Source organism: Lonchura striata, chromosome 33 (genome assembly GCF_050655825.1).
Source record: "Lonchura striata isolate lonStrDom1 chromosome 33, ASM5065582v1, whole genome shotgun sequence".
In the NCBI taxonomy this organism is placed as follows: domain Eukaryota; kingdom Metazoa; phylum Chordata; class Aves; order Passeriformes; family Estrildidae; genus Lonchura; species Lonchura striata.
In genome coordinates, this window is record NC_140735.1 from 7,436,925 (window position 1) to 7,464,843 (window position 27,919).

Genomic DNA, 27,919 nt, shown 5'->3' on the forward strand with positions numbered 1-27,919 from the left:
TCCCCCTCAATTGCCCCAAAATCCCCCAAATTTGCCCCAAATCCCCCCGGCAGCCCCGGACCCCCCATGGTGAACCCCAACGTGCGGGCCTCAGGTAGTGAGGGGGATTTGGGGAATTTTGGGGAATTTCGGGGAATTTGGGGGAATTTGGATGGATTTGGGGGGAATTTTGGAGCATTTTGCTGACTCTTGGTGGATTTGGGGGAATTTTGGGGGATTTTGGCGGGTTTTGATGAATTTTGGTGGATTTTGGGGACTCTTGGAGGATTTGCGGTAGATTTTGGGGAATTTGGATGGATTTTGGGGAATTTTAGTGGATTTTGGGTGGATTTCACTGAATTTTGGTGGATTTTGGGGAATTTTGGGTGGATTTTGGGGAATTTTGGTGTATTTTGAGGAATTTTGGGGAATTTTGTTGTATTTTGAGGAATTTAGGGGAATTTTCGGGAATTTTGGTGTATTTTGAGGAATTTTGGGGAATTTTCGGGAATTTTGGGGAATTTTGGGGGGAATTTTGGGGAATTTTGGGGAATTTTGTTGTATTTTGAGGAATTTTGGGGAATTTTGGGGAATTTTGGGGAATTTTGGGTGGATTTGGGGGAATTTTGGGGAATTTTGGGGAATTTTGGGGAATTTTGGTGTATTTTGAGGAATTTTGGGGAATTTTGGGTGGATTTTGGGGAATTTTGGGAGGATTTTGGGGAATTTTGGGGAATTTTGGTGGATTTTGGGGATTTTTGGGGAATTTTGGGGGGCTCCAGGGGGATTCGGGGCTCTCGGGGGGGTCCCGCCCCCGCCCCTCCCCACCGGCCGATTTTGGGGCATTTTGGGTCGTTTTTCTCTTTTGTTTTTGGGACGAAAAACCCCAAAATCGGCGAAAGCAGAAGTGAAAGTGGGGGAGGGGGGGTCCGGGGGTTCCCCCCCCCAAATTCTCCCCTCCCCCCCCCGGGGTGACTCAGCCTCATGCAAATGAGGGGGGAGGGGAGGGGGCGACACCCCCGGGCGCCCGGAGCCGCTCGGAGCCCCAAAATCCCCCGAAATCCCCCCAAAATCCCCCGAAATCCCCCCAAAATCCCCCGAAATCCCCCCAAAATCCTCCCCGCCAGGGGCGAGACCCCTCCCCCCGAGGTAAGGGCCAGATGGGGCAAATTTGGGGGAAATTCGGGAGATTTCGGGGCAAATCCGGGGGATTTGGGATTTTGGGGGGCTCCTGGGGTGTTTTGGGTGAATTTTGGGGGGATTTGGGATTTTGGGGGGCTCCTGGGGTGTTTTGGGTGGGATTTGGGTGAATTTTGGGGGGGTTTCGGGTGAATCAAAGGCGATTTTGGGGTGACTTTGGGGGAATTTGGGTTTTCGGGGCGCTTTGCCTGAATTTTGGGTGATTTCGGCGGATTTTGGGTGACTTTGGTGTTTGGAATCATTTGGAGCAGTTTTTGGGGTGATTTTGGCCGATTTTGGGGTGATCCGGGGGTGATTTTTGTAATCCTGGCTGAATTGGGCTGAATTTGGCTGATCTGGGGTCATCTTGGGGTCATTTTGGGGTGATTTCCGCCGGTTTTGGGGTGGCCCCGATGAAGCGATTTCAGGCTGATTTTTAGGCTGATTTTGGGCCGATTTTGGGTCATTTTGGGGTGATTTCCGCCGGTTTTGGTGTGATTTTGGGGATGTTGGGGATCAGGAGATTTCCGGGTGATTCTGGGGTGGTTTTGGACAATTTTGGGTCGCTTTGGGCCGGTTTTGGACAATTTTGTGTCTTTTTGGGCTGTTTTTGGACAATTTGGTGTCATTTTGGGCCATTTCGAGGCGATTTCTGCTGATTTCGGGCTTGTCCGGGGGGGTTCTGGCGATGAAGCGATTTGGGGCTGATTTTTGGGTGATTTTGGGCTGATTTGATTTTTCCCCCCAGAACTGAGGATGTCTAAACCCCTGGAGCTGGAGAAGGAGCTGCCGGGGGAGCGCCCGGGTAGGGACTTTTGGGGACATTTGGGGACATTTGGGGACGTTTTTGGGGGTCCTCGAGGGGATTTGGGGACCCCCCTGAGTGTCCCCTCCCCCCCCAGACACAGAAACCAATGGACCCGACACGAACCACCAGGTGAGATTTGGGGATTTTGGGGTTTTTTGGGGGGTTTGGGGGTTTTTGGGGGGTTTGGGGGTTTTTTGGGGGGGTTTCACCCCCACAGAATTTGGGGGTCCCCCCAAATTTGGCTCCTCCCCCCCCCCAGGCCCAGCAGAACAAACCCCCCCCCTTCGGCCCCGCCCCCCCCGGCCCCGGCGCCAAGGTAAGAGAGAGACCCCAAAAATCCGCCCCAAAATACCCCAAAATATCCCAAAATCCTCCCCAAAATATCCCAAAATCCTCCCCAAAATATCCCAAAAATCCGCCCCAAAATACCCCAAAATATCCCAAAAATCCTCCCCAAAATATCCCAAAAATCCTCCCCAAAATACCCCAAAAATCTGCCCCAAAATACCCCAAAATCCTCCCCAAAATACCCCAAAAATCCTCCCCAAAATACCCCAAAAATTCGCCCCAAAATACCCCAAAAATCCTCTCCAAAAGACCCCAAAATCCTCCCCAAAATATCCCAAAAATCCTCCCCAAAATATCCCAAAAATCCTCCCCAAAATACCCCAAAAATCCTCCCCAAAATATCCCAAAAATCCTCCCCAAAATACCCCAAAAATCCTCCCAAAATACCCCAAAAATCCGCCCGAAAATACCCCAAAAATCCACCCCAAAATACCCCAAAATCCTCCCTAAAATACCCCAAAAATCCTCTCCAAAAGACCCCAAAATCCTCCCCAAAATATCCCAAAAATCCTCCCCAAAATATCCCAACATATCCCAAAAATCCTCTCCAAAATACCCCAAAAATCCTCCCTAAAATACCCCAAAAATCCTCTCCAAAAGACCCCAAAATCCTCCCCAAAATATCCCAAAAATCCTCCCCAAAAGACCCCAAAAATCCTCCCCAAAAGACCCCTAAAATACTCCCCAAAATACCCCAAAAATTCGCCCCAAAATACCCCAAAAATCCTCCCCAAAATACCCCAAAAATCCTCCCTAAAATACCCCAAAAATCCTCTCCAAAAGACCCCAAAATCTTCCCCAAAATACCCCAAAAATCCGCCCCAAAATACCCCAAAAATCCTCCCCAAAATACCCCAAAAATCCACCCCAAAATCCCCCAAAACCTCTTTAAAATCCTTCCCCAAATCCTCCTCAAATCCCCCCAAAAATCCTCCCCAAATCCGCCCCAAATTCTGCCCCAAATCCTCCAAAATCTCCCATAAATTCTGCCACAAATCTGCCCATAATCCCCAAAATCCTGCCCCAAATCCACTCCAAATTTTACCCCAAATCCGCCCCAAATTCTGCCCCAAATCCCAAAATCTGCCCCAAATTCCCCCAAATCCCCCAAATTTGCCCCAAATGCCCCAAATTCCCCGTCCCGCCCCTCCCCCGCCCGGTTCCTGTTTGGGGCCCGGGGTGGGGGAGGGGCGGGGGGAAATCCCGGCCGGCGGCGGCAAAACAGGAAATGGGGGGATCCCCAAAATTCACCCCAAAATCGGCCAAACCACCCCGAAAATATCGAAACCTCCAAAAATACCCCAAAATCCGCCAAAACCACCCCAGAATCCACCAAAATTCACCAAAATACCCCAAAATCCACCAAAATTCACCCAGAATCCACCCAAATTCACCCAGAATCCACCAAAATTCACCAAAATACCCCAAAATCCACCAAAATTCACCCAGAATCCACCAAAATTCACCCCAAAATCCACCAAAACCACCCCGAAAATATCCAGAGACTCCAAAAATACCCCAAAATCGGCCAAACCACCCCAGAATCCACCCAAATTCACCCCAAACACCCAAAATCCCACAAAATTCACCCAAAATCTGCTCCGAACACCCAAAATCCCACAAAATTCACCCAAAATCAGCCCCAAACACCCAAAATCCACCAAAATTCACCCCAAACACCCAAAATTCACCCAAAATCCACCAAAATTCACCCCAAACCCCCAAAATCTACCAAAATTCACCCAAAATCGGCCCTGAACACCCAAAACCCACCAAAATTCACCCAAAATCCCCCAAAATCCACCAAAATTCACCCCAAACGCCCAAATTCCCCAGATCCCTTCAGACTGCCCAAATCTCCCTGAATCCCCCCGAATTTCCCCCAAATCCCTGGGATTCGCCCCGAATTTCTCCAAATTTGCCTGGAATTTCCCCAGAATTTCCTGAATTCGCCCAGAATTTCCCCAAATTTCCCAGAATTTCCCCAAGTTTGCCCGGAATTTTCCCGGATTTGCCCGAATTTTCCCCGAATTCTCCCAGAATTCCTCCAGAATTTCCTGAATTTCCCCGAATTCCTCGAGTTTTCCCAGGAATTGCCCCAAATCCCAGGAATTTACCCCAAATCCCGGAATTGCCCCAAATCCCGGGAATTTACCCCAAATCCCGGAATTGTCCCAAATCCCGAAATTGCCCCAAATCCCGGAATTGCCCGAAATCCCGGGAATTTGCCCCAAATCCCGGAATTGCCCCAAATCCCAGGAATTTGCCCCAAATCCTGAAATTGCCCCAAATCCCAGGAATTTGCCCCAAATCTTGAAATTGCCCCAAATCCCGGAATTGCCCCAAATCCCGGAATTGCCCCAAATCCCGGGAATTTGCCCCAAATCCCGGAATTGCCCCAAATCCCGGAATTGCCCCAAATCCCGGGAATTTGCCCCAAATCCCGGAATTGCCCCAAATCCCGGAATTGCCCCAAATCCCGGAATTGCCCGAAATCCCGGAATTGCCCCAAATCCCAGGAATTTGCCCCAAATCCGGGAATTGCCCGAAATCCTGGGAATTGTCCCAAATCCCGGAATTGCCCGAAATCCCTGGAATTTGCCCCAAATCCCGGAATTGCCCGAAATCCCGGAATTGCCCGAAATCCCGGGAATTTACCCCAAATCCCGGGAATTTGCCCCAAATCCCGGGAATTTGCCCCAAATCCCGGAATTGCCCGAAATCCCGGGAATTTGCCCCAAATCCGGGATTCCCCCAGGTGACGCCCCCGGCGCCGCCCCCGCAGGCGCAGCTGCTGCTGGCGGGGTCCCAGCTGGCGGGGGTGAGTGCCCGGGATTTTGGGGACATTTCGGGTCATTTCGGGTCATTTTGGGTCATTTTGGGTCATTTTGGGTCATTTCGGGTCATTTTGGGCTCATTTTGGGACATTTTGGGACATTTTGGGTCATTTTGGGAGATTTGGGGGCGGGGCTTCGCTGCTGTGGGGGCGGGGCTTGGGGCTGGTGCTGACCCCGCTGCCCCTCCCCCTCCGTGTGACCCCGTCACCCCGGCCCCGTGTCACCGTCACTGTCATTGTCACCCTGTCACTGTGTTACCATCACTGTGTCACCGTCACTGTGTCACCGTCACTGTGTCACTGTCACTGTGTCGTTGTCATTGTGTCACCGTCACTGTCATTGTCACTGTCTCATTGTCACTGTGTCATTGTCACCATCACTGTCACCGTCACCGTCACTGTGTCACTGTCACTGTGTCATTGTCATTGTGTCATTGTCACCGTCACTGTCACCATCACTGTCACTGTGTCATTGTCACTGTGTCATTGTCATTGTGTCATTGTCATTGTCACCGTCACTGTCACCGTGTCATTGTCACTGTGTCACCGTCATTGTCACTGTCACTGTCACTGTGTCACTGTGTCACTGTCACCCGGCCCTGTGTCACTGTCACTGTGTCATTGTCACCATCCCTGTGTCACTGTCATTGTGTCATTGTCACCGTCACTGTCACTGTCACTGTCACCGTCCCTGTGTCACTGTCACTGTGTCACTGTCATTGTGTCATTGTCACCGTCACTGTCACCGTCACTGTCACCGTCACTGTCACTGTTACTGTGTCACTGTCACTGTGTCATTGTCATTGTGTCACTGTCACCCGGCCCTGTGTCACTGTCACTGTGTCACTGTGTCACTGTCACTGTCACTGTCACTGTCATTGTCACTGTCACTGTCATTGTCACTGTGTCACTGTCACTGTGTCATTGTCATTGTCACTGTCACTGTCACTGTCATTGTCATTGTCATTGTCACTGTGTCACTGTGTCATTGTCATTGTTACCTTGTCCCTGTGTCACTGTTACTGTGTCACTGTCCCTGTCCCTGTCACTGTCACTGTGTCATTGTCCCTGTGTCCCTGTGTCACTGTCACTGTCACTGTCACCCTGTCATTGTCACTGTCCCTGTGTCACTGTCACTGTCATTGTCATTGTCACCGTCACTGTCACCCTGTCCCTGTGTCCATCCATCTGTCCCTGTCCCTGTCCCCATGTCCGTCTGTGTCTGTCCCTGTCCCTGTGTCCGTCCATCCTCCTGTCCCCTCTGTCCCCGTGTCCGTCCGTCTGCCTGTCTGTCTGTCCCTGTCCGTCCATCCTTGTCCCCGTGTCTGTGGGTCTGTCCGTCCGTCTGTCCATCCCCGTGTCCCTGTCCCTGTCCCCGTGTCCGTGGGTCCGTCCATCCCCGTGTCCGTCCGTCCTTGTCCCTGTCCCTGTCCCTGTCCCCGTGTCCCCGTGTCCGTCCGTCCCCGTGTCCGTCCATCCCTGTCCGTGTCCCTGTCCCCTCTGTCCCCGTGTCCGTGGGTCCGTCCGTCCCCGTGTCCGTCCGTCCATGTCCATCCGTCCGTGTCCATCCCCGTGTCCCCGTGTCCGTCCCCGTGTCCCCGTGTCCGTCCGTCCCCGTGTCCCTGTCCGTGTCCCCATCCCTGTCCCCGTGTCCGTGGGTCTGTCTGTCCCTATGTCCGTTGGTCCATCCCCGTGTCTGTCCCCGTGTCCCCGTGTCCGTCCGTGTCCATGGGTCCATCCGTGTCCCCGTGTCTGTCCCCGTGTCCGTGGGTCCGTCCATCCCCGTGTCCATCCCGGTGTCCCCGTGTCCGTCCGTGTCCCCGTGTTCGTCCCCGTGTCCGTCCGTGTCCGTGGGTCCGTCCATCCCCGTGCCCGTGGGTCCGTCCCCGTGTCCGTTGGTCCATCCCCGTGTCCGTCCTGGTGTCCCCGTGTCCGTCCCCGTGTCCGTGGGTCCATCCCGGTGTCCCCGTGTCCGTCTATCCCCGCGTCCGTGGGTCCGTCCTCGTGTCCATCCCGGTGTCCCCGTGTCCGTCCGTGTCCGTGGGTCCGTGTCCCCGTGTCCCCGTGTCCCCGTGTCCGTCCGTGTCCCCGTGTTCGTCCCCGTGTCCGTCCGTGTCCGTGGGTCCGTCCCCGTGTCCCCGTGTCCGTGTCCGTGTGTCCGTCCGTGTCCGCGGGTCCGTCCCCGTGTCCCCGTGTCCGTGTCCGTGTGTCCGTCCGCGCAGCTGGCCGCGCTGCTCCCGGCCCCGCAGCAGCTGCTGGCGCAGGCGCAGCTCCTGGCGGCGGCGGCGGCGGCGCAGCTCCCGCAGGGCCCCCCCGGGACCCCCGGGACCCCCGCGGGGACCCCCGGGACCCCCGGGACCCCCGGGACCCCCCCGCTGCCGCTGCCCGGCCCCATCCAGCTCTCGCCGCAGGTACGGCCCCGAGAAACCCGAAATCACCCCGAAATCAGCCCCAAGAAACCCGAAATTCACCCCAAAATCAGCCCCAAGAAACCCGAGATTCACCCCAAAATCAGCCCCGAATCACCCAAGAATTAACCCAAAATCACCCCAAAATCAGCCCCAAATCAGCCCAGAATAAACCCGAAATCACCCCGAAATCAGCCCCAAATCAGCCCCGAGAAACCCGAAATCACCCCAAAATCAGCCCCAAATCACCCCAGAATTAACCCAAAATCACCCCAAAATCAGCCCCAAATCACCCCAGAATTAACCCAAAATCACCCCAAAATCAGCCCCAAGAAACCCGAAATTCACCCCAAAATCAGCCCCAAATCACCCCAGAATTAACCCAAAATCACCCCAAAATCAGCCCCAAGAAACCCGAAATTCACCCCAAAATCAGCCCCAAATCACCCCAGAATTAACCCAAAATCACCCCAAAATCAGCCCCGAGAAACCCGAATGTAACCCCAAAATCAGCCCCAAATCAGCCCCGAGAAACCCAAAATCACCCCAAAATGAGCCCCAAGAAACCCAAAATTCACCCCAAAATCAGCCCCAAATCAGCCCAGAATAAACCCAAAATCACCCCAAAATCAGCCCCAAATCAGCCCAGAATAAACCCAAAATCACCCCAAAATCAGCCCCAAATCACCCCAGAATTAACCCAAAATCACCCCAAAATCAGCCCCAAATCAGCCCAGAATTAACCCAAAATCACCCCAAAATCAGCCCCAAGAAACCCCAGAATTAACCCAAAATCACCCCAAAATCAGCCCCAAGAAACCCGAGATTCACCCCAAAATCAGCCCCGAATCAGCCCAGAATAAACCTGAATTCACCCCAAAATCAGCCCCAAATCAGCCCAAAATAAAGCTGAATTCACCCCGAAATCAGCTCGAAATAAACCCGAATTCACCCCAAAATCAGCCCAAATTCACCCCAAAAAAACCCGAATTCACCCCAAAATAAACCTGAATTCACCCCAAAATCACCCCAGAATAAACCTGAATTCACCCTGAAATCAGCCCCAAATAAACCCAAATTTACCCCAAAATAAACCCGAAATCAGCCCCAAATCAGCCCCAAATAAACCCGAATTCACCCCAAAATAACCCCAAATTCACCCCAAAAAAACCCGAATTCACCCCGAAATCAGCCCGAATTCACCCCAAATAAACCTGAATTCACCCCAAATAAACCCCAAATAAACCCGAATTCACCCCAAAATAACCCCAAATTCACCCCAAAATCACCCCAAATAACCCCAAATTCACCCCAAAATCACCCCAAAATAACCCCAAATTCACCCCAAAATAAACCCGAATTCACCCCAAAATCAGCCCGAATTCACCCCAAATAAACCCCAAATAAACCCGAATTCACCCCAAATAAACCTGAATTCACCCCAAATAAACCCCAAATAAACCCGAATTCACCCCAAAATAAACCCGAATTCACCCCAAAAAAACCCGAATTCATCCCGAAATCACCCCCAAATAACCCCAAATTCACCCCAAATAACCCCAAATTCACCCCAAAATCACCCCAAATTCACCCCAAATTCACCCCAAAATCACCCCAAATTCCCCCCCGAACTCCCCTCCCCCCCCAGCCGGGATTGACCAAAATCCCCCAAATTCCCCCCAAATTCTCCCCCGTTCCCCCCCCAGTTCCCGGGGGCTCCCGGAGCTCACGTGACGCCCCCGCCTTCTTCCCCCCCCGTGTCTGTCTGTCCGTCCCCGTGTCCGTGTGTCCGTCCCCGTGTCCGTCTGTCCGTCCGGGTCCTGTGTCTGTCTGTCCCCATGTCCGTCCCCGTGTCCGTGTGTCCGTCCCCGTGTCTGTGTGTCCGTCCGTTTGCCCCGGTATCCGTCTGTCCCCGTGTCCCTCCCGCTGTCCATCTGTCCGTCTGTCCCTCCCGGTGTCCGTGTGTCCGTCCCCGTGTCCGTTCCCGTGTCCATTCCCATTCCCGTGTCCCTCCCTGTGTCCGTCTGTCCATCCCGCTGTTCCCATGTCATCCCCGTGTCTGTCCGTCCGTCCCGCTGTCCGTCTGTCCGTTCCCGTGTCCATGTGTCCATCCCCGTGTCTGTGTTTCCATCCCCGTGTCCCTCCTGCCGTTCCCGTGTCCGTCTGTCCGTTCCCGTGCCCGTCCGTCTGTCCCACTGTCCATCTGTCCATCCCATGTCCGTGTGTCCATTCCCGTGTCCGTGTGTCCGTCCCTGTGTCCATCCATCCATCCGTCCCCGTGTCCATCCATCCGTCCCCGTGTCCGTGTGTCCCTCCTGCCGTTCCTGTGTCCGTCCGTCCATCCGTCCGTGTGTCCGTTCCCGTGTCCGTGTGTCCCTCCCGCCGTCCCCGTGTCCATCCATCCGTCCCGGTGTCCGTGTGTCCGTCCCGGTGTCCGTGTGTCCATCCCGCCGTTCCCGTGTCCATTCCCGTGTCCGTCCCCGTGTCCGTGTGTCCCTCCCGCCGTCCCCGTGTCCATCCATCCATCCCCGTGTCCGTGTGTCCGTCCCGGTGTCCGTGTGTCCCTCCTGCCATTCCCGTGTCCATTCCCGTGTCCATCCCCGTGTCCGTGTGTCCGTCCCCGTGTCCATCCATCCGTCCCCGTGTCCGTGTGTCCGTCCCGATGTCCATGTGTCCATCCCGCTGTTCCCGTGTCCGTCCGTCCGTCCATTCCCGTGTCCGTTCCCGTGTCCGTGTGTCCCTCCCACCGTTCCCGGTGTCCGTCCATCCGTCCATTCCCGTGTCCATTCCCATGTCCGTGTGTCCGTTCCCGTGTCCATCCCCGTGTCCATCCCCGTGTCCGTGTGTCCGTCCCCGTGTCCATCCATCCGTCCCGGTGTCCGTGTGTCCCTCCCGCCGTCCCCGTGTCCGTTCCCGTGTCCATTCCCGTGTCCATCCCCATGTCCGTGTGTCCGTCCCCGTGTCCATCCATCCGTCCCGGTGTCCGTGTGTCCCTCCCGCCGTCCCCGTGTCCGTTCCCGTGTCCGTGTGTCCATCCCCGTGTCCATCCATCCATCCGTCCCGGTGTCCGTGTGTCCCTCCTGCCGTTCCCGTGTCCATTCCTGTGTCCATCCCCGTGTCCGTGTGTCCATCCCCGTGTCCATCCATCCGTCCCGGTGTCCGTGTGTCCCTCCTGCCGTTCCCATGTCCATTCCCGTGTCCATCCCCGTGTCCGTGTGTCCGTCCCCGTGTCCATCCATCCGTCCCCGTGTCCGTGTGTCCCTCCCGCCGTTCCCGTGTCCATTCCCGTGTCCATCCCCGTGTCCATCCATCCGTCCCGGTGTCCGTGTGTCCCTCCCGCCGTCCCCGTGTCCGTCCGTCCGTCCGCCGGCGCCGCAGGAGGTGCAGCAGCTGCTGCAGCTGCAGCAGTTGGTGCTGCTGCCCGGGCCGCCCCTGCAGCCGCCGGCGCAGTTCCTGCTGCAGGCCCCGGCCCAGCAGGGCCCCGGTGAGCACCCGCGCATGCCCTGCGACCCCGAGGGGCTTTTGGGGCTATTTCGGGGGATTTTGGGTCATTTATGGGGGTTTTGGGTCATTTCTGGGGTTTTTGGGGTTTTTGGGGTTATTTGTGGGGTTTTTGGGGTTTGGGATTCGGGGTTTGGGCCCCCCTGCAGCCCCGGCCCAGCAGGGCCCCGGTGAGCACCCGCGCATGCCCTGCGTCCCCGAGGGGCTTTTGGGGTCATTTCAGGGGGTTTTGGGTCATTTCTGGGGGTTTTGGGTCATTTCTGGGGTTTTTGGGGTTTGGGATTCGGGGTTTGGGCCCCCCTGCAGTTCCTGCTGCAGCCCCGGCCCAGCAGGGCACCCGCGCATGCCCTGCATCCGAATGGGATCATTTGTGGGATCGTTTGTGGGATTTGGGATCATTTGTGGGATTTGGGATCGTTTGTGGGATCATTTTTTGGATCATTTCTGGGATTTGGGATAATTTGTGGGATTTGGGATCGTTTGTGGGATCGTTTGTGGGATTTGGGAACATTTGTCGGATTTGGGATCGTTTGTGGGATTTGGGATCATTTGTGGGATCATTTGTGGGATTTGGGATCGTTTGTGGGATCGTTTGTGGGATTTGGGAACATTTGTGGGATTTGGGATCATTTGTGGGATCATTTGTGGGATTTGGGATCATTTGTGGGATTTGGGAACATTTGTGAGATTTGGGATCATTTGTGGGATCATTTGTGGGATTTGGGATCATTTGTGGGATCGTTTGTGGGATTTGGAATCATTTATGGGATCATTTATGAGATTTGGGGTAATTTATGGGGTTTGGGATCATTTGTGGGATCGTTTCTGGCATTTGGGATAATTTGTGGGATCCTTTGTGGGATTTGGGATCGTTTGTGGGATTTGGGATCGTTTATGGGATCGTTTGTGGGATTTGGGATCGTTTATGGGATTTATGGGATCATTTCTGGGATCGTTTTTGGGATTTGGGATCATCATTTGTGGGATCGTTTCTGGGATGATTTATGGGATTGGGGATTCGGGGTTGGGATTTGGAGTTTGGGGGATTTGGGATTTGGGATTTGGGAATTGGGGTCGGGGGGTTTGGGATTTGTGGGATTCGGGGTTTGGGATCGGGGGGAATTTGGAGGATTTGGGGTCCCAGAGGGGTCTGGGGGCTCATTTTGGGTCTGGGGGTTCATTTTTGGGTCTGGGGCTCATTTTTGGGTCTGGGGGCTCATTTGGGGTCTGGGGGTTCCTTTTGGGTCTGGGGGCTCATTTTGGGGTCGGGGGGCTCATTTTGGGTCTGGGGGCTCATTTTTGGGTCTGGGGGTTCCCTTTTGGGTCTGGGGGCTCATTTTTGGGTCTGGGGGCTCATTTTGGGTCTGGGGGTTCATTTTTGGGTCTGGGGGTTCCCTTTTGGGTCTGGGGGCTCATTTTGGGTCTGGGGGTTCATTTTTGGGTCTGGGGGTTCATTTTTGGGTCTGGGGGCCCATTTTGGGTCTGGGGGTTCATTTTTGGGTCTGGGGGCTCATTTTGGGTCTGGGGGCTCATTTTGGGTCGGGGGGCTCATTTTTGGGTCTGGGGGTTCCTTTTGGGTCTGGGGGTTCCCTTTTGGGTCTGGGGGCTCATTTTTGGGTCTGGGGGTTCCCTTTTGGGTCTGGGGGCTCATTTTTGGGTCTGGGGGCTCATTTTTGGGTCTGGGGCTCATTTTGGGTCTGGGGGTTCCCTTTGGGGTCTGGGGGTTCCCTTTTGGGTCTGGGGGCTCATTTTGGGTCTGGGGGCTCATTTTGGGTCTGGGGGTTCATTTTGGGGTCTGGGGGCTCATTTTTGGGTCTGGGGGCTCATTTTTGGGTCTGGGGGCTCATTTGGGGTCTGGGGGTTCATTTTTGGGTCTGGGGGTTCCCTTTTGGGTCTGGGGGTTCATTTTGGGGTCGGGGGGCTCATTTTTGGGTCTGGGGGCTCAGTTTTGGGTCTGGGGGTTCCCTTTTGGGTCTGGGGGCTCATTTTTGGGGTCTGGGGGTTCCCTTTGGGTTTGGGGGTTCATTTTTGGGTCTGGGGGCTCATTTTGGGTCTGGGGGCTCCTTTTGGGTCTGGGGGTTCCTTTGGGGTCTGGGGGTTCATTTTTGGGTCTGGGGGTTCATTTTTGGGTCTGGGGGTTCATTTTTGGGTCTGGGAGCTCATTTTGGGTCTGGGGGCTCATTTTTGGGTCTGGGGGTTCCCTTTTGGGTCTGGGGGCTCATTTTTGGGGTCTGGGGGCTCATTTTGGGTCTGGGGGCTCATTTTTGGGGGTCCGGGCCCCCCTGACCCCCCCGTGCCCCCCAGGGCTGCTGCCCCCCCCCCCAACCTCTTTCAGCTACCTCAGCCCAGCCCGGGGGGGCTCCTGCCCGCCCCCCCCCGCGGGGGGCCGCACGCACAGGTGAGACCCCAAAAACCCAAAAAAACCCAAAAAAAACCCCAAAACCCAAAAAAACCCAAAAATCCCCCAAAAAACCTAAAAAACCCCCCAAAAAAACCCAAAAAACCCCAAAAAACCTAAAGGGAACCCCCCAAAACCCCCCAAACCATCCCCCCCCCCGCGGGGGGCCGCACGCACAGGTGAGACCCCAAAAACCCAAAAAAACCAAAAAAAACCCCAAAAACCCCCAAAATATCCCCAAAACTCAAAAACCCCCAAAACCCCCAAAAAACCCCAAAAAAACAAAAAAAAAACCCCAAAAAACCCCCAAAACTCAAAAAACCCCAAAACCCCCCAAAAAACCCCAAAACCCCCCAAAAACCCCCCAAAAAAACCCCCCAAAAAACCGGAAAACCCAAAAAACCCAAAAAACCCCATCAAAACCCCCAAAAAACCCAAAAAAGCCCCAAAACCCCCCAAAACGCCCAAAAAACCCCAAAAAACCCAAACCCCAAAAACCCCAAAAAACCCCAAAACCCCAAACCAGCCCCACCCCCCCCAGGGTTTTTGGGGATTTTTTGGGATTTTTTGGGTTTTTTTGGGGTTTTTTTGTTTGGTTGGTTTTTTGGGGGTGTTTATTTTGATTTTTCATGTTTTTATTTTTATTTCTTTTTTGTTTCTTTGGGTTTTTTTGGGGCCGTTTCCTTTGCTTTTTCATGTTTTTATTTTTATTTCTTTTTTTCTTTGTCTTTTTTTGGGCCGTTTCTTTTGATTTTTGGTGTTTTTATTTTTATTTCTTTTTTGGGGTTTTTTGGGTTTTTTTGTTTGCTTGGTTTTTTTTGGGCCGTTTCCTTTGATTTTTCATGGTTTTATTTTTATTTCTTTTTTTCTTTTTTTTTTTTGGGGCCGATCTTTTGATTTTTGTGGTTTTTACTTTTATTTCTTTTTTTCTTTGTTTTTTTTGGGCCGTTTCCTTTGATTTTTCATGTTTTTATTTTTATTTCTTTTTTCTTTGTTTCTTTGTTTGTTTTTTTTGGGGCGTTTCCTTTGCTTTTTCGTGTTTTTATTTTTATTTCTTTTTTTCTTTTTTTTTTTGGGGGGCCGTTTCTTTTGATTTTTGTGGTTTTTACTTTTATTTCTTTTTTTCTTTGTTTTTTTTGGGGCGTTTCTTTTGATTTTTCATGTTTTTATTTTTATTTCTTTTTTCTTTGTTTCTTTTTTTGGGCCGTTTCTTTTGATTTTTCATGTTTTTATTTTTATTTCTTTTTTCTTTGTTTCTTTTTTTGGGCCGTTTCTTTTGATTTTTCATGTTTTTATTTTTATTTCTTTTTTCTTTGTCTTTTTTTGGGGCCGTTTCTTTTGATTTTTCATGTTTTTACTTTTATTTCTTTTTTCTTTGTTTTTTTGGGGCCGTTTCTTTTGATTTTTGTTTTTTTTTTTAACTTTCCTTACCACCTTCTGATTTTTTCCCGTTTTTTTCCACCTTTAACCCTTTCCTGTTGCCGTTTTACCTTTTCCTGCTGGAATTTGGTGGATTTTGGGTCATTTTTTGCTTTTTTGCTCGTTTTCGGCCCAGGCGCCGCCGGGTCCCCCCGAGGAGGCGCCGAGTGACCTGGAGGAGCTCGAGCGCTTCGCCCGCGCCTTCAAACAGCGCCGGATTAAACTGGGCTTCACACAGGTGGGTTTGGGAAATTCGGGGAATTTGGGAAATTTGGGAATGTTTGGGAATTTTTGGGATTTTTTTCAGAATTTTTTGGGGGGTTTTGGGGGTTTTATTCTGATTTTTTGTGATTTATTTTGATTTTTTTGCGATTTATTTTGATTTTTTTGAGGATTTATTTAGATTTTTTTTGAGGATTTATTTTGATTTTTTTTGGGGATTTATTTTGATTTTTCTGAGGGATTTATTCTGATTTTTTTAGGGATTTATTTTGATTTTTTTGCGGATTTATTTGGATTTTTTTGCGGATTTATTTTGATTTTTTTGGGCATTTATTTGGATTTTTTGGGGGGATTTATTTGGATTTTTTTGCAGATTTATTTTGATTTTTTTGGGCATTTATTTGGATTTTTTGGGGGGATTTATTTGGATTTTTTGCGGATTTATTCTGATTGTTTTAGGGATTTATTTTGATTTTTTTGTGGATTTATTTTGATTTTTTTGCGGATTTATTCTGATTTTTTGCGGATTTATTTTTATTTTTTTGTGGATTTATTCTGATTTTTTTGGGGATTTATTTTGATTTTTTTGTGGATTTATTTTGATTTTTTTGCGGATTTATTCTGATTTTTTGCGGATTTATTTTGATTTTTTTGTGGATTTATTCTGATTTTTTTGGGATTTATTTTGATTTTTTTTTTGCTATTTTTTGTTATTTTTTCCTGGGGTATTTCTCAGGTTATTTTGGGATTTTTTTTTGATTTTGGGAATTTTTTGGGGATTATTTTGTGATTTTTATTGGGGTTTTTCGGATTATTTTGGGGATAATTTGGGGATAATTTGGGGATATTTTGGGGATGTTTTTGGGATATTTTTGGGATATTTTGGGGATATTTTGGGGATATTTTTGGGATATTTTTGGGATATTTTTTGGGTGATTTCGGGATATTTTTGGGGTGAATTTGGGATATTTTTGGGGTGAATTTGGGGTTTTTAGGGCGACGTGGGCCTGGCCATGGGGAAGCTCCTTGGGATCATTTTGGGGTTTTTATTGGGATATTTTGGGGATATTTTTGGGATATTTCGGGGATATTTTGGGGATATTTTTGGGATAATTTCGGGATATTTTTGGGGTGAATTTTGGGGTTTTTAGGGCGACGTGGGCCTGGCCATGGGGAAGCTCCGTGGGATCATTTTGGGGTTTTTATTGGGATATTTTTGGGATATTTTGGGGATATTTTGGGGATATTTTTGGGATATTTTGGGGATAATTTGAGGATGATTTTGGGATATTTTTGGGGTGAATTTGGGATATTTTTGGGGTGAATTTGGGATATTTTTGGGGTGAATTTGGGGTTTTTAGGGCGACGTGGGCGTGGCCATGGGGAAGCTCCGTGGGATCATTTTGGGATTTTTTGGGGGATAATTTTGGGATTATTTTAGGATAACTTTGGGATATTTTGGGGATATTTTGGGGATAATTTGAGGATACTTTGGGGATGATTTTGGGATATTTTTGGGGTGATTTTGGGGATATTTTTGGGATGATTTTGGGATATTTTTGGGATAATTTCGGGATATTTTTGGGGTGAATTTGGGGTATTTTTGGGGTGAATTTTGGGGTTTTTAGGGCGACGTGGGCCTGGCCATGGGGAAGCTCCTCGGGATCATTTTGGGGTTTTTATTGGGATATTTTTGGGGATATTTTGGGGATATTTTGGGGATATTTTTGGGATAATTTTGGGATATTTTTGGGATAATTTTGGGATATTTTTGGGGTGAATTTGGGATATTTTTGGGGTGAATTTGGGATATTTTTGGGGTGAATTTGGGGTTTTTAGGGCGACGTGGGCCTGGCCATGGGGAAGCTCCTTGGGATCATTTTGGGATTTTTATTGGGATATTTTGGGGATATTTTGGGGATGTTTTTGGGATATTTTTGGGGTGATTTTGGGATGTTTTTGGGATAATTTCGGAGTATTTTTGGGGTGAATTTGGGGTTTTTAGGGCGACGTGGGCCTGGCCATGGGGAAGCTCCGTGGGATCATTTTGGGGTTTTTATTGGGATATTTTTGGGATATTTTGGGGATGTTTTGGGGATATTTCGGGGATATTTTTGGGATATTTTGGGGATGATTTTGGGATATTTTTGGGGTGTTTTTTGGGTGAATTTGGGATATTTTTGGGGTGAATTTTGGGGTTTTTAGGGCGACGTGGGCCTGGCCATGGGGAAGCTCTACGGCAACGACTTCAGCCAGACGACGATCTCGCGCTTCGAGGCGCTGAACCTCAGCTTCAAAAACATGTGCAAGCTGAAACCGCTGCTGGAGACCTGGCTGAGGGACGCAGGTGGGGTATTGATCGGGTATTGATCGGGTATTGATCGGGTATTGATCGGGTGTTGATCGATAAATCCCCTAGAGATCGATAGAGATCAATAGAGATCAATAGATCCCACCCACACCCCCTGTGCAAGCTGAAACCGCTGCTGGAGACCTGGCTGAGGGACGCAGGTGGGGTATTGATCGGGTATTGATCGGGTATTGATCGGGTATTGATTGGTTATTGATCGATAAATCCCCTAGAGATCGATAGAGATCGATAGATCCCCCATAGATCCCCCCACACCCCCTGAAACTGCTGCTGGAGACCTGGCTGAGGGACGCAGGTGGGGTATTGATTGGGTATTGATCGGGTATTGATCGGGTATTGATTGGGTATTGATCGGGTATTGATCGATAAATCCCCTAGAGATCGATAGAGATCAATAGAGATCAATAGATCCCCCCACACCCCCTGTGCAAGCTGAAACCGCTGCTGGAGACCTGGCTGAGGGACGCAGGTGGGGTATTGATCGGGTATTGATCGGGTATTGATCGGGTATTGATCGGGTGTTGATCGATAAATCCCCTAGAGATCGATAGAGATCAATAGAGATCAATAGATCCCCCCACACCCCCTGTGCAAGCTGAAACCGCTGCTGGAGACCTGGCTGAGGGACACAGGTGGGGTATTGATCGGGTATTGATCGGGTATTGATCGGGTATTGATCGGGTATTGGTCGATAAATCCCCTAGAGATCGATAGAGATCAATAGAGATCAATAGATCCCCCCACACCCCCTGTGCAAGCTGAAACCGCTGCTGGAGACCTGGCTGCGGGACGCAGGTGGGGTATTGATCGGGTATTGATCGGGTATTGATCGGGTATTGATTGGTTATTGATCGATAAATCCCCTAGAGATCGATAGAGATCAATAGAGATCAATAGATCCCCCCACACCCCCTGTGCAAGCTGAAACCGCTGCTGGAGACCTGGCTGAGGGACGCAGGTGGGGTATTGATCAGGTATTGATCGGGTATTGATCGGGTATTGATTGGTTATTGATCGATAAATCCCCTAGAGATCGATAGAGATCAATAGAGATCAATAGATCCCCCCACACCCCCTGTGCAAGCTGAAACCGCTGCTGGAGACCTGGCTGAGGGACGCAGGTGGGGTATTGATCGGGTATTGATCGGGTATTGATCGGGTATTGATCGGGTATTGATTGGTTATTGATCGATAAATCCCCTAGAGATCGATAGAGATCGATAGATCCCCCATAGATCCCCCCACACCCCCTGAAACTGCTGCTGGAGACCTGGCTGAGGGACGCAGGTGGGGTATTGATCGGGTATTGATCGGGTATTGATCGGGTATTGATCGATAAATCCCCTAGAGATCAATAAATCCGGGCCTCCCACGGGATCAGTTCTATGGGATCCATGGGATCAGATTTATAGGATCGATAGGATCTATGGAATCAATGGGATCAATACGCGATCCATGGGATCGATGGGATCAATACGATCAATAATGGATCAATATCGGATCAATAACTGATCAATAAGTGATCGATCACCCCCAGAGTCGATGTCGCTGGACTCGGCCCTGCCCAGCCCCCCACAGAGTCGATGTTGGTGCCTATGGGATCAATGGGATCAATGGGATCAATGGGATCAATGGGATCAGTACAATCAATAACTGATCAATAAGTGATCAATAAGTGATCAATAAGTGATCGATCACCCAGAGTCGATGTCGCTGGACTCGGCCCTGCCCAGCCCCCCACAGAGTCGATGTCGGTGCCTATGTAATCAATGGGATCAATGGGATCAGTACAATCAATAACTGATCAATAACTGATCAATAACTGATCAATAAGTGATCGATCACCCCCAGAGTCGATGTCGCTGGACTCGGCCCTGCCCAGCCCCCCACAGAGTCGATGTCAGTGCCTATGAAATCAATGGGATCAATGGGATCAATGGGATCAATGGGATCAATGGGATCAGTACAATCAATAACTGATCAATAAGTGATCAATAAGTGATTGATCACCCAGAGTCGATGTCGCTGGACTCGGCCCTGCCCAGCCCCCCCTCCCTGGGCCCCCCCAGCCTGGGCGCCTTCGAGGGGCTCCCGGGGCGGCGCCGCAAGAAGAGAACCAGCATCGAGACCAACGTCCGGTTCGCGCTGGAGAAATCCTTCCTGGCGGTGAGAGATGGCCCAAAATGTCCCAAATTATCCCCAAAATATCCCAAAATATCCCCAAAATATCCCAAAATATCCAAAAATGGACAAAATCCCTGAAAACTCCCCAAAAAAACCCCCCAAAAAACCCCAAAAATCCACTGAAACCAGCCCCGACCCCAACATCCCCCCTGGTTTTCCCCCAATTTTCCCATTTTTCCTGTAATTTCCCCATTTTTTCCCAAATCTTGCCCATTTTTTCACCGTTTTTCCCCATTTTTTCACCCATTTTCCCATTTTTTCACTGTTTTTCCCGTTTTTCCCAATTCCCCGGGATTTCTCCCCAAATCCAGAACCAGAAGCCGACGTCGGAGGAGATCCCGTGGGACTTTCCCCTCTCATTTCCCCTGTAATTTCCCCATTTTTCCTCTTTAATTTCCCCATTTTCTGCCCGTTTTTCCCCATTTTTTCACCGTTTTTCCCCATTTTTTCACTGATTTTCCCCATTTTCCCCCCATTTTTCCCGTTTTTCCCAATTCCCCGGGATTTCCCCCCAAATCCAGAACCAGAAGCCGACGTCGGAGGAGATCCCGTGGGACTTTCCCCTCTCATCTCTCATTTCCCCTGTAATTTCCCCATTTTCTGCCCGTTTTTCCCCATTTTTTCACAGTTTTTCCCCATTTTTTCACCGTTTTTCCCCATTTTTTCCCATTTTTCCCAATTCCCCGGGATTTCCCCCCAAATCCAGAACCAGAAGCCGACATCGGAGGAGATCCCATGGGACTTTCCCCTCTCATTTCCCCTGTAATTTCCCCATTTTTTGCCCATTTTTTCCCATTTTTTCACCGATTTTCCCCATTTTTTCACCGTTTTTCCCCATTTTTCCCATTTTTCCCAATTCCCCGGGATTTCTCCCCAAATCCAGAACCAGAAGCCGACGTCAGAGGAGATCCCCTGGGACTTTCCCCTCTCATCTCTCATTTCCCCTGTAATTTCCCCATTTTTTGCCCGTTTTTCCCCATTTTTTCACCGATTTTCCCCATTTTTTCCCCATTTTTCCCCATTTTTTCCCGTTTTTCCCAATTCCCCGGGATTTCTCCCCAAATCCAGAACCAGAAGCCGACGTCGGAGGAGATCCTGGGCATGGCGGAGCAGCTGCACATGGAGAAGGAAGTGATCCGCGTCTGGTTCTGCAACCGCCGCCAGAAGGAGAAGCGCATCAACCCCGCGGGAGCCCCAAATCCGCCGGGATTCGCCCCAAATTTCAGCCTCGGCCCCGCCCCCACCCCCCCCCGGCCCCCCAACCCGGCCCCGGCCCCAAACCCCCCGAATTTCACCCCAAATCCGGCCCCGAATCCCCCGAATTTCACCCCAAACCCGGCTCCAAATCCCCCAAATTTCGCCCCAAATCCCTCAAATTTCACCCCAAACCCGGCCCCAAATCCCCAAAATTTCGCCCCAAATCCCCAAAATTTCACCCCAAATCCCCCAAATTTCACCCCAAACCCGGCCCCGAACCCGCCCGGCCTCGCCCCCGGAGCCAAGGCCGGAGCGCTCGGCGCCCACGGGGTGAGGGACGCGGATTTGGGGGATTTTGGGGGATTTTGGGGGATTTTGGGGGATTTTGGGATTTTGGGGTTTTGGGGTTTTGGGGTTTTGGGATTTGGGGGATTTGGGGTTTTTGGGGCTTTTTTTGGGGGGGTTTTGTGGGGTTTTTTGGGGTTTTGGGGTTTATTTCGGGGGTTTATTCTGGGGGTTTTGAATGGGGGAATTTGGGGTTTTTTGGGGCGATTTGGGGGTTTTGGGGAGTTTGGGATTTTTGGGATTTTTGGGGGTTTTGGGGGTTTATTGTGGGTTTTTTTACTGGGGGTTTTAAATGGGGGAATTTGGGGGTTTTTGGGGGGGATTTGGGGGTTTTTGGGGTTTGGGAATTTTTGGGGGTTTTGGGGTTTATTCTGGGGGTTTTCAATGGGGGAATTTGGGGTTTTTGGGGGGGATTTGGGGGTTTTTGGGGTTTGGGAATTTTTGGGGGTTTTGGGGTTTATTCTGGGGGTTTTCAATGGGGGAATTTGGGTTTTTTGGGGGGGATTTGGGGGTTTTTGGGGTTTGGGGGGTTTCTGGGTTTTTTTTGGGGTTTTGGGGTTTTTTTGGGGGGTTCTGGGGGTGGTTTTTGGGTCGGGGGGATTTTGGGGGTCTGGGGGGGTTTTTTGTGTTTTTTTGTGTTTTTTTGGGATTTCTCATTGCTTGGGGTCGGTCAAAAATCCCCAAAATTCCCCAAACGTCCCCAAAAACCGTCGCCAGGTGACCCCGCCCGGCCCCGCCCTCGGCCTCCCCCACCCCGGCAGCCTCGGCACCGCAGGTGGGTCCCCAAAATTCCCAAAAAACCCCAAAAATCCCCAAAATCGGCGGGGGAGGGGAGAAAGGGCAAATTTGGGAACCCCCGGGGGGGGGTTGGGGGGGCCGAGGGGGATTTGGGGGGATTTTAACGGAATTTGGGGCATTTTAAGGGGATTTTTCATATTTTAAGGGGGAAATTTGGGCGTTTTAAGTGGGATTTCGGGAATTTCACTGGAATTCTCTGAATTTCGAGCTGATTTGGGGGAATTTTACGGGAATTTGGGAATTTTGCGGCATTTTAAAGGGAATTTCGAGGGGATTTTGGGGAATTTTACCGACATTTGTGATTTTTATGGGGATATTTGGGCATTTTAAAGGGAATTTTGGGAATTTGAGGAATTTTTAATGAAATTTTGGGAATCTGGAGGAATTTTAAAACGAATTTGAGGAATTGTAAAGGGAATTTGGGGAATTTGAGGAATTTTAAAGGGAATCTTGGGAATTTGAGGAATTGTGAAGGGAATGTTGGGAATTTTACGGGAATGGTGAAGGGAATTTTGAGAATTTGATGGATTTTAAGGGGAATTCGGAATTCTGAGGATTTGTAAAGGGAATTGGGGAATTTGAGGAGTTTTAAAGGGAATTTTGTGAATTTGAGGAATTTTAGACGGAATTTGGGGATTTTGAGGAATTTTAAAAGGGAATTTTGGGAATTTGGGGAATTTTAAATGGAATTTGGGAATTTGGAGGAATTTTAAAAGGAATTTGAGGAATTGTGAAGGGAATTTGGGGATTTTGAGGAATTTTAAAGGGAATTTGGGGATTTTGATGAATTTTAAAGGGAATTTTGGGATTTTGATGAATTTTAAAGGGAATTTTGGGATTTTGATGAATTTTAAAGGGAATTTGGGGAATTTGATGAATTTTAAAGGGAATGTTGGGAATTTGGAGGAATTTTAAAAGGAATTTGAGGAATTGTGAAGGGAATTTGGGGATTTTGAGGAATTTTAAAGGGAATTTGGGGATTTTGAGAAATTTTAAAGGGGATTTTGGGAATTTCACGGGAACGGTGAAGGGGATTTTGGGAATTTCACGGGAATTGTGGGATTTTCACCCAAACCGGAGTTCTCTGACCGCTCTCCCCTCCCCCCCCAGTGACGTCACTGAGCTCGGCCGCCCGCCCCTCCCCCCCGCCGGCCCCCGGCGCCGCCCCCTCCCCCCTCGGGTGAGTAGGGGGAGGGGCGTGGTGACCCCGCGTGACCCCGTGACCCCCCGTGACCCCCCCGTGACCCCCCCGTGACCCCGCTGACCACGCCCCCTTTGGTTTGGGGGGGGAGGGTCAGGGGTGGGGGAGGGGCGCGGTGACCCCGCCCTGTGACCCCGTGACCCCGTGACCCCGCCCCATGACCCAGTGACCCCCGTGACCCCGCTGACCCCGCCCCTTGACCCCGTGACCCCGTGACCCCGCCCATGACCCAGTGACCCCCCGTGACCCCGTGACCCCGCCCCATGACCCCGTGACCCCTGTGACCCCCCGTGACCCCGTGACCCCCATGACCCCATGACCTCCATGACCCCGTGACCCCGTGACCCCGTGACCCCGCCCCGTGACCCCGTGACCCTGTGACCCCCCGTGACCCCGTGACCCCGTGACCCCGTGACCCCGTGACCCCGCCCCTTTCCCGCAGGGGGGCGGTGCTCGGGGGGCTGCTGGGCCCCGCCCCGCTGGCCGCCATCCAAGGTGGGTGTGGCCTGGGGTGATTGACAGCTGGGAGTGATTGACAGCTGGGAGTGATTGACAGCTGGGAGTGATTGACAGCTGGGAGTGATTGACGGCTGGGAGTGATTGACGGCTGGGAGTGATTGACAGCTGGGAGTGATTGACAGCTGGGAGTGATTGACGGCTGGGAGTGATTGACGGCTGGGAGTGATTGACAGCTGGGAGTGATTGACAGCTGGGAGTGATTGACAGTGGGAGTGATTGACAGCTGGGAGTGATTGACAGCTGGGAGTGATTGACAGCTGGGAGTGATTGACAGTGGGAGTGATTGACAGCTGGGAGTGATTGACAGCTGGGAGTGATTGACAGCTGGGAGTGATTGACAGCTGGGAGTGATTGACGGCTGGGAGTGATTGACAGCTGGGAGTGATTGACAGTGGGAGTGACTGACAGCTGGGAGTGATTGACAGCTGGGAGTGATTGACGGCTGGGAGTGATTGACAGCTGGGAGTGATTGACAGTGGGAGTGATTGACAGCTGGGAGTGATTGACAGCTGGGAGTGACTGACAGCTGGGAGTGATTGACAGCTGGGAGTGATTGACGGCTGGGAGTGATTGACAGCTGGGAGTGATTGACAGTGGGAGTGATTGACAGCTGGGAGTGATTGACAGCTGGGAGTGACTGACGGCTGGGAGTGATTGACAGCTGGGAGTGATTGACGGCTGGGAGTGATTGACGGCTGGGAGTGATTGACAGTGGGAGTGATTGACAGCTGGGAGTGATTGACGGCTGGGAGTGATTGACGGCTGGGAGTGATTGACAGTGGGAGTGATTGACAGGTGTGAGTGATTGACAGTGGGAGTGATTGACAGGTGTGAGTGATTGACAGTGGGAGTGATTGACAGGTGGGAGTGATTGACAGTGGGAGTGATTGACAGCTGGGAGTGACTGACGGCTGGGAGTGATTGACAGCTGGGAGTGATTGACGGCTGGGAGTGATTGACAGTGGGAGTGATTGACAGCTGGGAGTGATTGACAGTGGGAGTGATTGACAGCTGGGAGTGATTGACGGCTGGGAGTGATTGACGGCTGGGAGTGATTGACAGTGGGAGTGATTGACAGGTGTGAGTGATTGACAGTGGGAGTGATTGACAGGTGTGAGTGATTGACAGTGGGAGTGATTGTCAGGTGGGAGTGATTGACAGCTGGGAGTGATTGACAGGTGTGAGTGATTGACAGTGGGAGTGATTGACAGCTGGGAGTGATTGACAGTGGGAGTGATTGACAGCTGGGAGTGATTGACAGCTGGGAGTGACTGACGGCTGGGAGTGATTGACAGCTGGGAGTGATTGACAGTGGGAGTGATTGACAGCTGGGAGTGATTGACAGTGGGAGTGATTGACAGCTGGGAGCGATTGACAGCTGGGAGTGACTGACAGCTGGGAGTGATTGACAGTGTGAATGATTGACAGGTGGGAGTGATTGACAGCTGGGAGTGATTGACAGTGTGAATGATTGACAGCTGGCAGTGATGGACAGGTGTGAATGATTGACAGGTGTGAATTATTGACAGGTGTGAATGATTGACATCTGGGAGTGATTGACAGTTGGGAGTGATTGACAGGAGCCTGTGGGGATTTGGGGCGGGGGGTCTCAGTGAATTTGGGGAGGGGTCCAGGTGGGATTTGGGGTCCCGGTGAATTTGGGGTCCGGGTGAATTTGGGGAGGGGTCCGGGTGGGATTTTGGGGTCCGGGTGGGATTTTGGGTCCCGGTGAATTTGGGGAGGGGTCCGGGTGGGATTTTGGGGTCCGGGTGGGATTTTGGGGTCCGGGTGGGATTTTGGGGAGGGGTCCCGGTGAATTTTGGGGTCCGGGTGAATTTGGGGAGGGGTCCCGGTGAATTTTGGGGTCCGGGTGAATTGGGGGGGGTCCCGGTGAATTTTGGGATCTCGGTGAATTCGGGGAGGGGTCCGGGTGGGATTTTGGGGTCCGGGTGAATTCGGGGAGGGGTCCGGGTGGGATTTGGGGATCTCGGTGAATTTGGGGAGGGGTCCCGGTGAATTTGGGGAGGGGTCCCGGTGGATTTTGGGGTCCGGGTGAATTTTGGGTCCGGGTGAATTTGGGGGGGGGTCCCGGTGAATTTGGGGAGGGGTCCCGGTGGATTTTGGGGTCTGGGTGAATTTTGGGTCCGGGTGAATTTGGGGAGGGGTCCCGGTGAATTTGGGGTCCGGGTGAATTTGGGGAGGGGTCCCGGTGAATTTTGGGGTCCGGGTGAATTCGGGGAGGGGTCCCGGTGAATTTGGGGTCCGGGCGAATTGGGGGGGGTCCGGGTGGGATTTGGGGATCTCGGTGAATTCGGGGAGGGGTCCCGGTGGATTTGGGGTCCGGGTGAATTTTGGGGTCCGGGCGAATTGGGGGGTTCCGGGTGAGATTTGGGGATCTCGGTGAATTCGGGGAGGGGTCCGGGTGAATTTTGGGGTCCGGGCGAATTGGGGGGGGTCCCTGACGCCCCTCCCCCTCTCTCCGCAGCCCTGGCCGGCGCCCCCCGCCCCCCCCCGGGAATTGAGGCGGGGTCGCCGCCGCTGCCGGGGGGGGGAGGGGGCGGGGCGGGGGCGGGGGGGGGAGGGGCGGGCCCCGCCCCCCTCCCCCCGCGGGGGGCCGCCCCTCCCCCGCCCCGCCCCTCCCCCTCCCCCTCCTGCTCCTCCTGCAGCGACAGCGACGCCCCCTCCCCCCCCCCGGTAATTTAAATTTAATTTAATTTAATTTAATTAACGCCCGGAGCGGCGCGCGGGGGGAGGGGCGGCCAGGAAACCCCTCCCCCCGCCCCTCCCCCACCCGCCCCTCCCCCAGCTCAGCCCAAAGTTCGCAACGTCTGACCTCGCGCGGGGATTTTGGGGCCATTTCGGGGGGTTTTGGGACATTTCGGGAATTTTTTGTGGGTGGGGGGGGGGGAGCCCCTCCCCCACCCGGCAGCGCCCCTCCCCCCCCCCGTTATTTATTGTCCCTTTGGGGGGAGGGGCGCGGCCGGGGGGGGAGGGGAATGGGGGGAAATAATGGGGAAAAAATGGGGGAAAATGGAAAATTTGAGGGGAAAAATGAGGGAAAAATGGGAAAAGTGGAAGAAAAATGGGAGAAATGAGGGGAAAAATGGATGGAAAAGGAAAAGTGGAAGAAAAATGGAAAAGATGAGGGAAAAAATGGATGGAAAAGGGAAAATGGAAGAAAAATGGGAAAAATGAGGGAAAAAATGGATGGAAAAAGGAAAAGTGGAAGGAAAATGGAAAAAATGAGGGAAAAATGGATGGAAAAAGGAAAAGTGGAAGAAAAATGGAAAAAATGAGGGAAAAAATGGATGGAAAAAGGAAAAGTGGAAGAAAAATGGAAAAGATGAGGGAAAAAATGGATGGAAAAAGGAAAAGTGGAAGAAAAACGGAACATTGAAGAAAAAGGGGAAAATCGATGAAAAAACTGACGAAAAGAGAAAAAATGAAGGAAAAAATGAGGGAAAAGCCGAGGAAAAAGCAAAAAAAAAGAGAAAAATGGAAGAGGAGGAAATGAAGAAGGAAAAAGGAGAAATGAGGGAAAAAAGGGAAATTAAAGAGAAAAAGGAAATGGGAAGAAAAAGGAGGAGAAATGAAGGAAAAGAGGAAAAAAGGAGGAAAAAACGGAGCTGGGAGGAGAAAATGAGGAGAGGAAAGGAAAAAATGAAGGAAATGGGAAAAGGAAGAGGAAAAACGGGAAAAAGCGGAAAAGGGAAGAGGAAAGTCGGGAAAAAAGGAAAAGGAGAAGAAAAAAAGTGGGAAAAATGAAGGAAAAGTGGGAGAGGAAGAGAAAAAGGAAAAAGAAGGAAAAAAGAGGAAAAAATGGAAAAAAGAAGGAAAAAAGAGAGAAACGGGAAAAAGAAGGAAAAAAGAGAGGGAAAAATGGAAAAAAGAAGGAAAAAAAAAAGAAAATTCGGGAAAAAACCTCGGAAAAGTTGGGGGAAAAAAAAAAAGGACTGAAAAAAAAAATAATGAAAAAAAAGCAAAAAAGGAGAAAAAAAAAACAGGAAAAAAATAACCAAAAGAACGGAAAAAAGGGAAAATTCCCCGGAAAAGACCAAAACCCCCCCGGCCCCTCCCCCCGCAGCCGCAGATACCTCACGGACCCCAAAACCCCCGGAATTCGCCCCAAAATTCCAGAAAACTGTGAAAAACTAAAGGGGGAAAACGCCCCAAAAATTCGCTTTTTTTGGGGGCCAAAACCCCGAA

General features: G+C 51.2%; 2 protein-coding genes across 2 annotated transcripts; both read left to right on the plus strand.

Annotated features, from left to right (window-relative positions):
* Nucleotides 1–26,545, plus strand: POU2F2 (POU class 2 homeobox 2). Its single transcript, XM_085564536.1, has 11 exons — nucleotides 1–94; nucleotides 1,907–1,963; nucleotides 2,061–2,095; nucleotides 2,226–2,282; nucleotides 15,013–15,114; nucleotides 17,304–17,445; nucleotides 19,484–19,635; nucleotides 20,722–21,256; nucleotides 23,104–23,173; nucleotides 23,637–23,689; nucleotides 26,520–26,545. The coding sequence occupies exons 1-11, from the start codon at nucleotides 67–69 to the stop codon at nucleotides 26,543–26,545; spliced, it is 1,257 nt and encodes a 418-aa protein (XP_085420662.1). The 5' UTR covers nucleotides 1–66.
* On the plus strand, nucleotides 7,288–11,311 carry LOC146764592 (uncharacterized; the record flags this gene model as incomplete). Its single annotated transcript, XM_085564439.1, is given in 3 exon segments — nucleotides 7,288–7,561; nucleotides 9,265–10,451; nucleotides 10,453–11,311. Coding segments are annotated over 3 exon segments (2,055 nt in total), but the record flags the coding sequence as incomplete, so codon positions are not given.
* Nucleotides 26,546–27,919: the final 1,374 nt, after the last annotated feature.

Coding starts and splice junctions, on each gene's coding strand:
- POU2F2 (XM_085564536.1), top strand. CDS start 67: ATGGTGAACCCCAACGTGCGGGCCTCAG. Junction 95..1,906: donor CCCCAACGTGCGGGCCTCAG/GTAGTGAGGGGG, acceptor TTTTCCCCCCAG/AACTGAGGATGTCTAAACCC. Junction 15,115..17,303: donor TTAAACTGGGCTTCACACAG/GTGGGTTTGGGA, acceptor TGGGGTTTTTAG/GGCGACGTGGGCCTGGCCAT.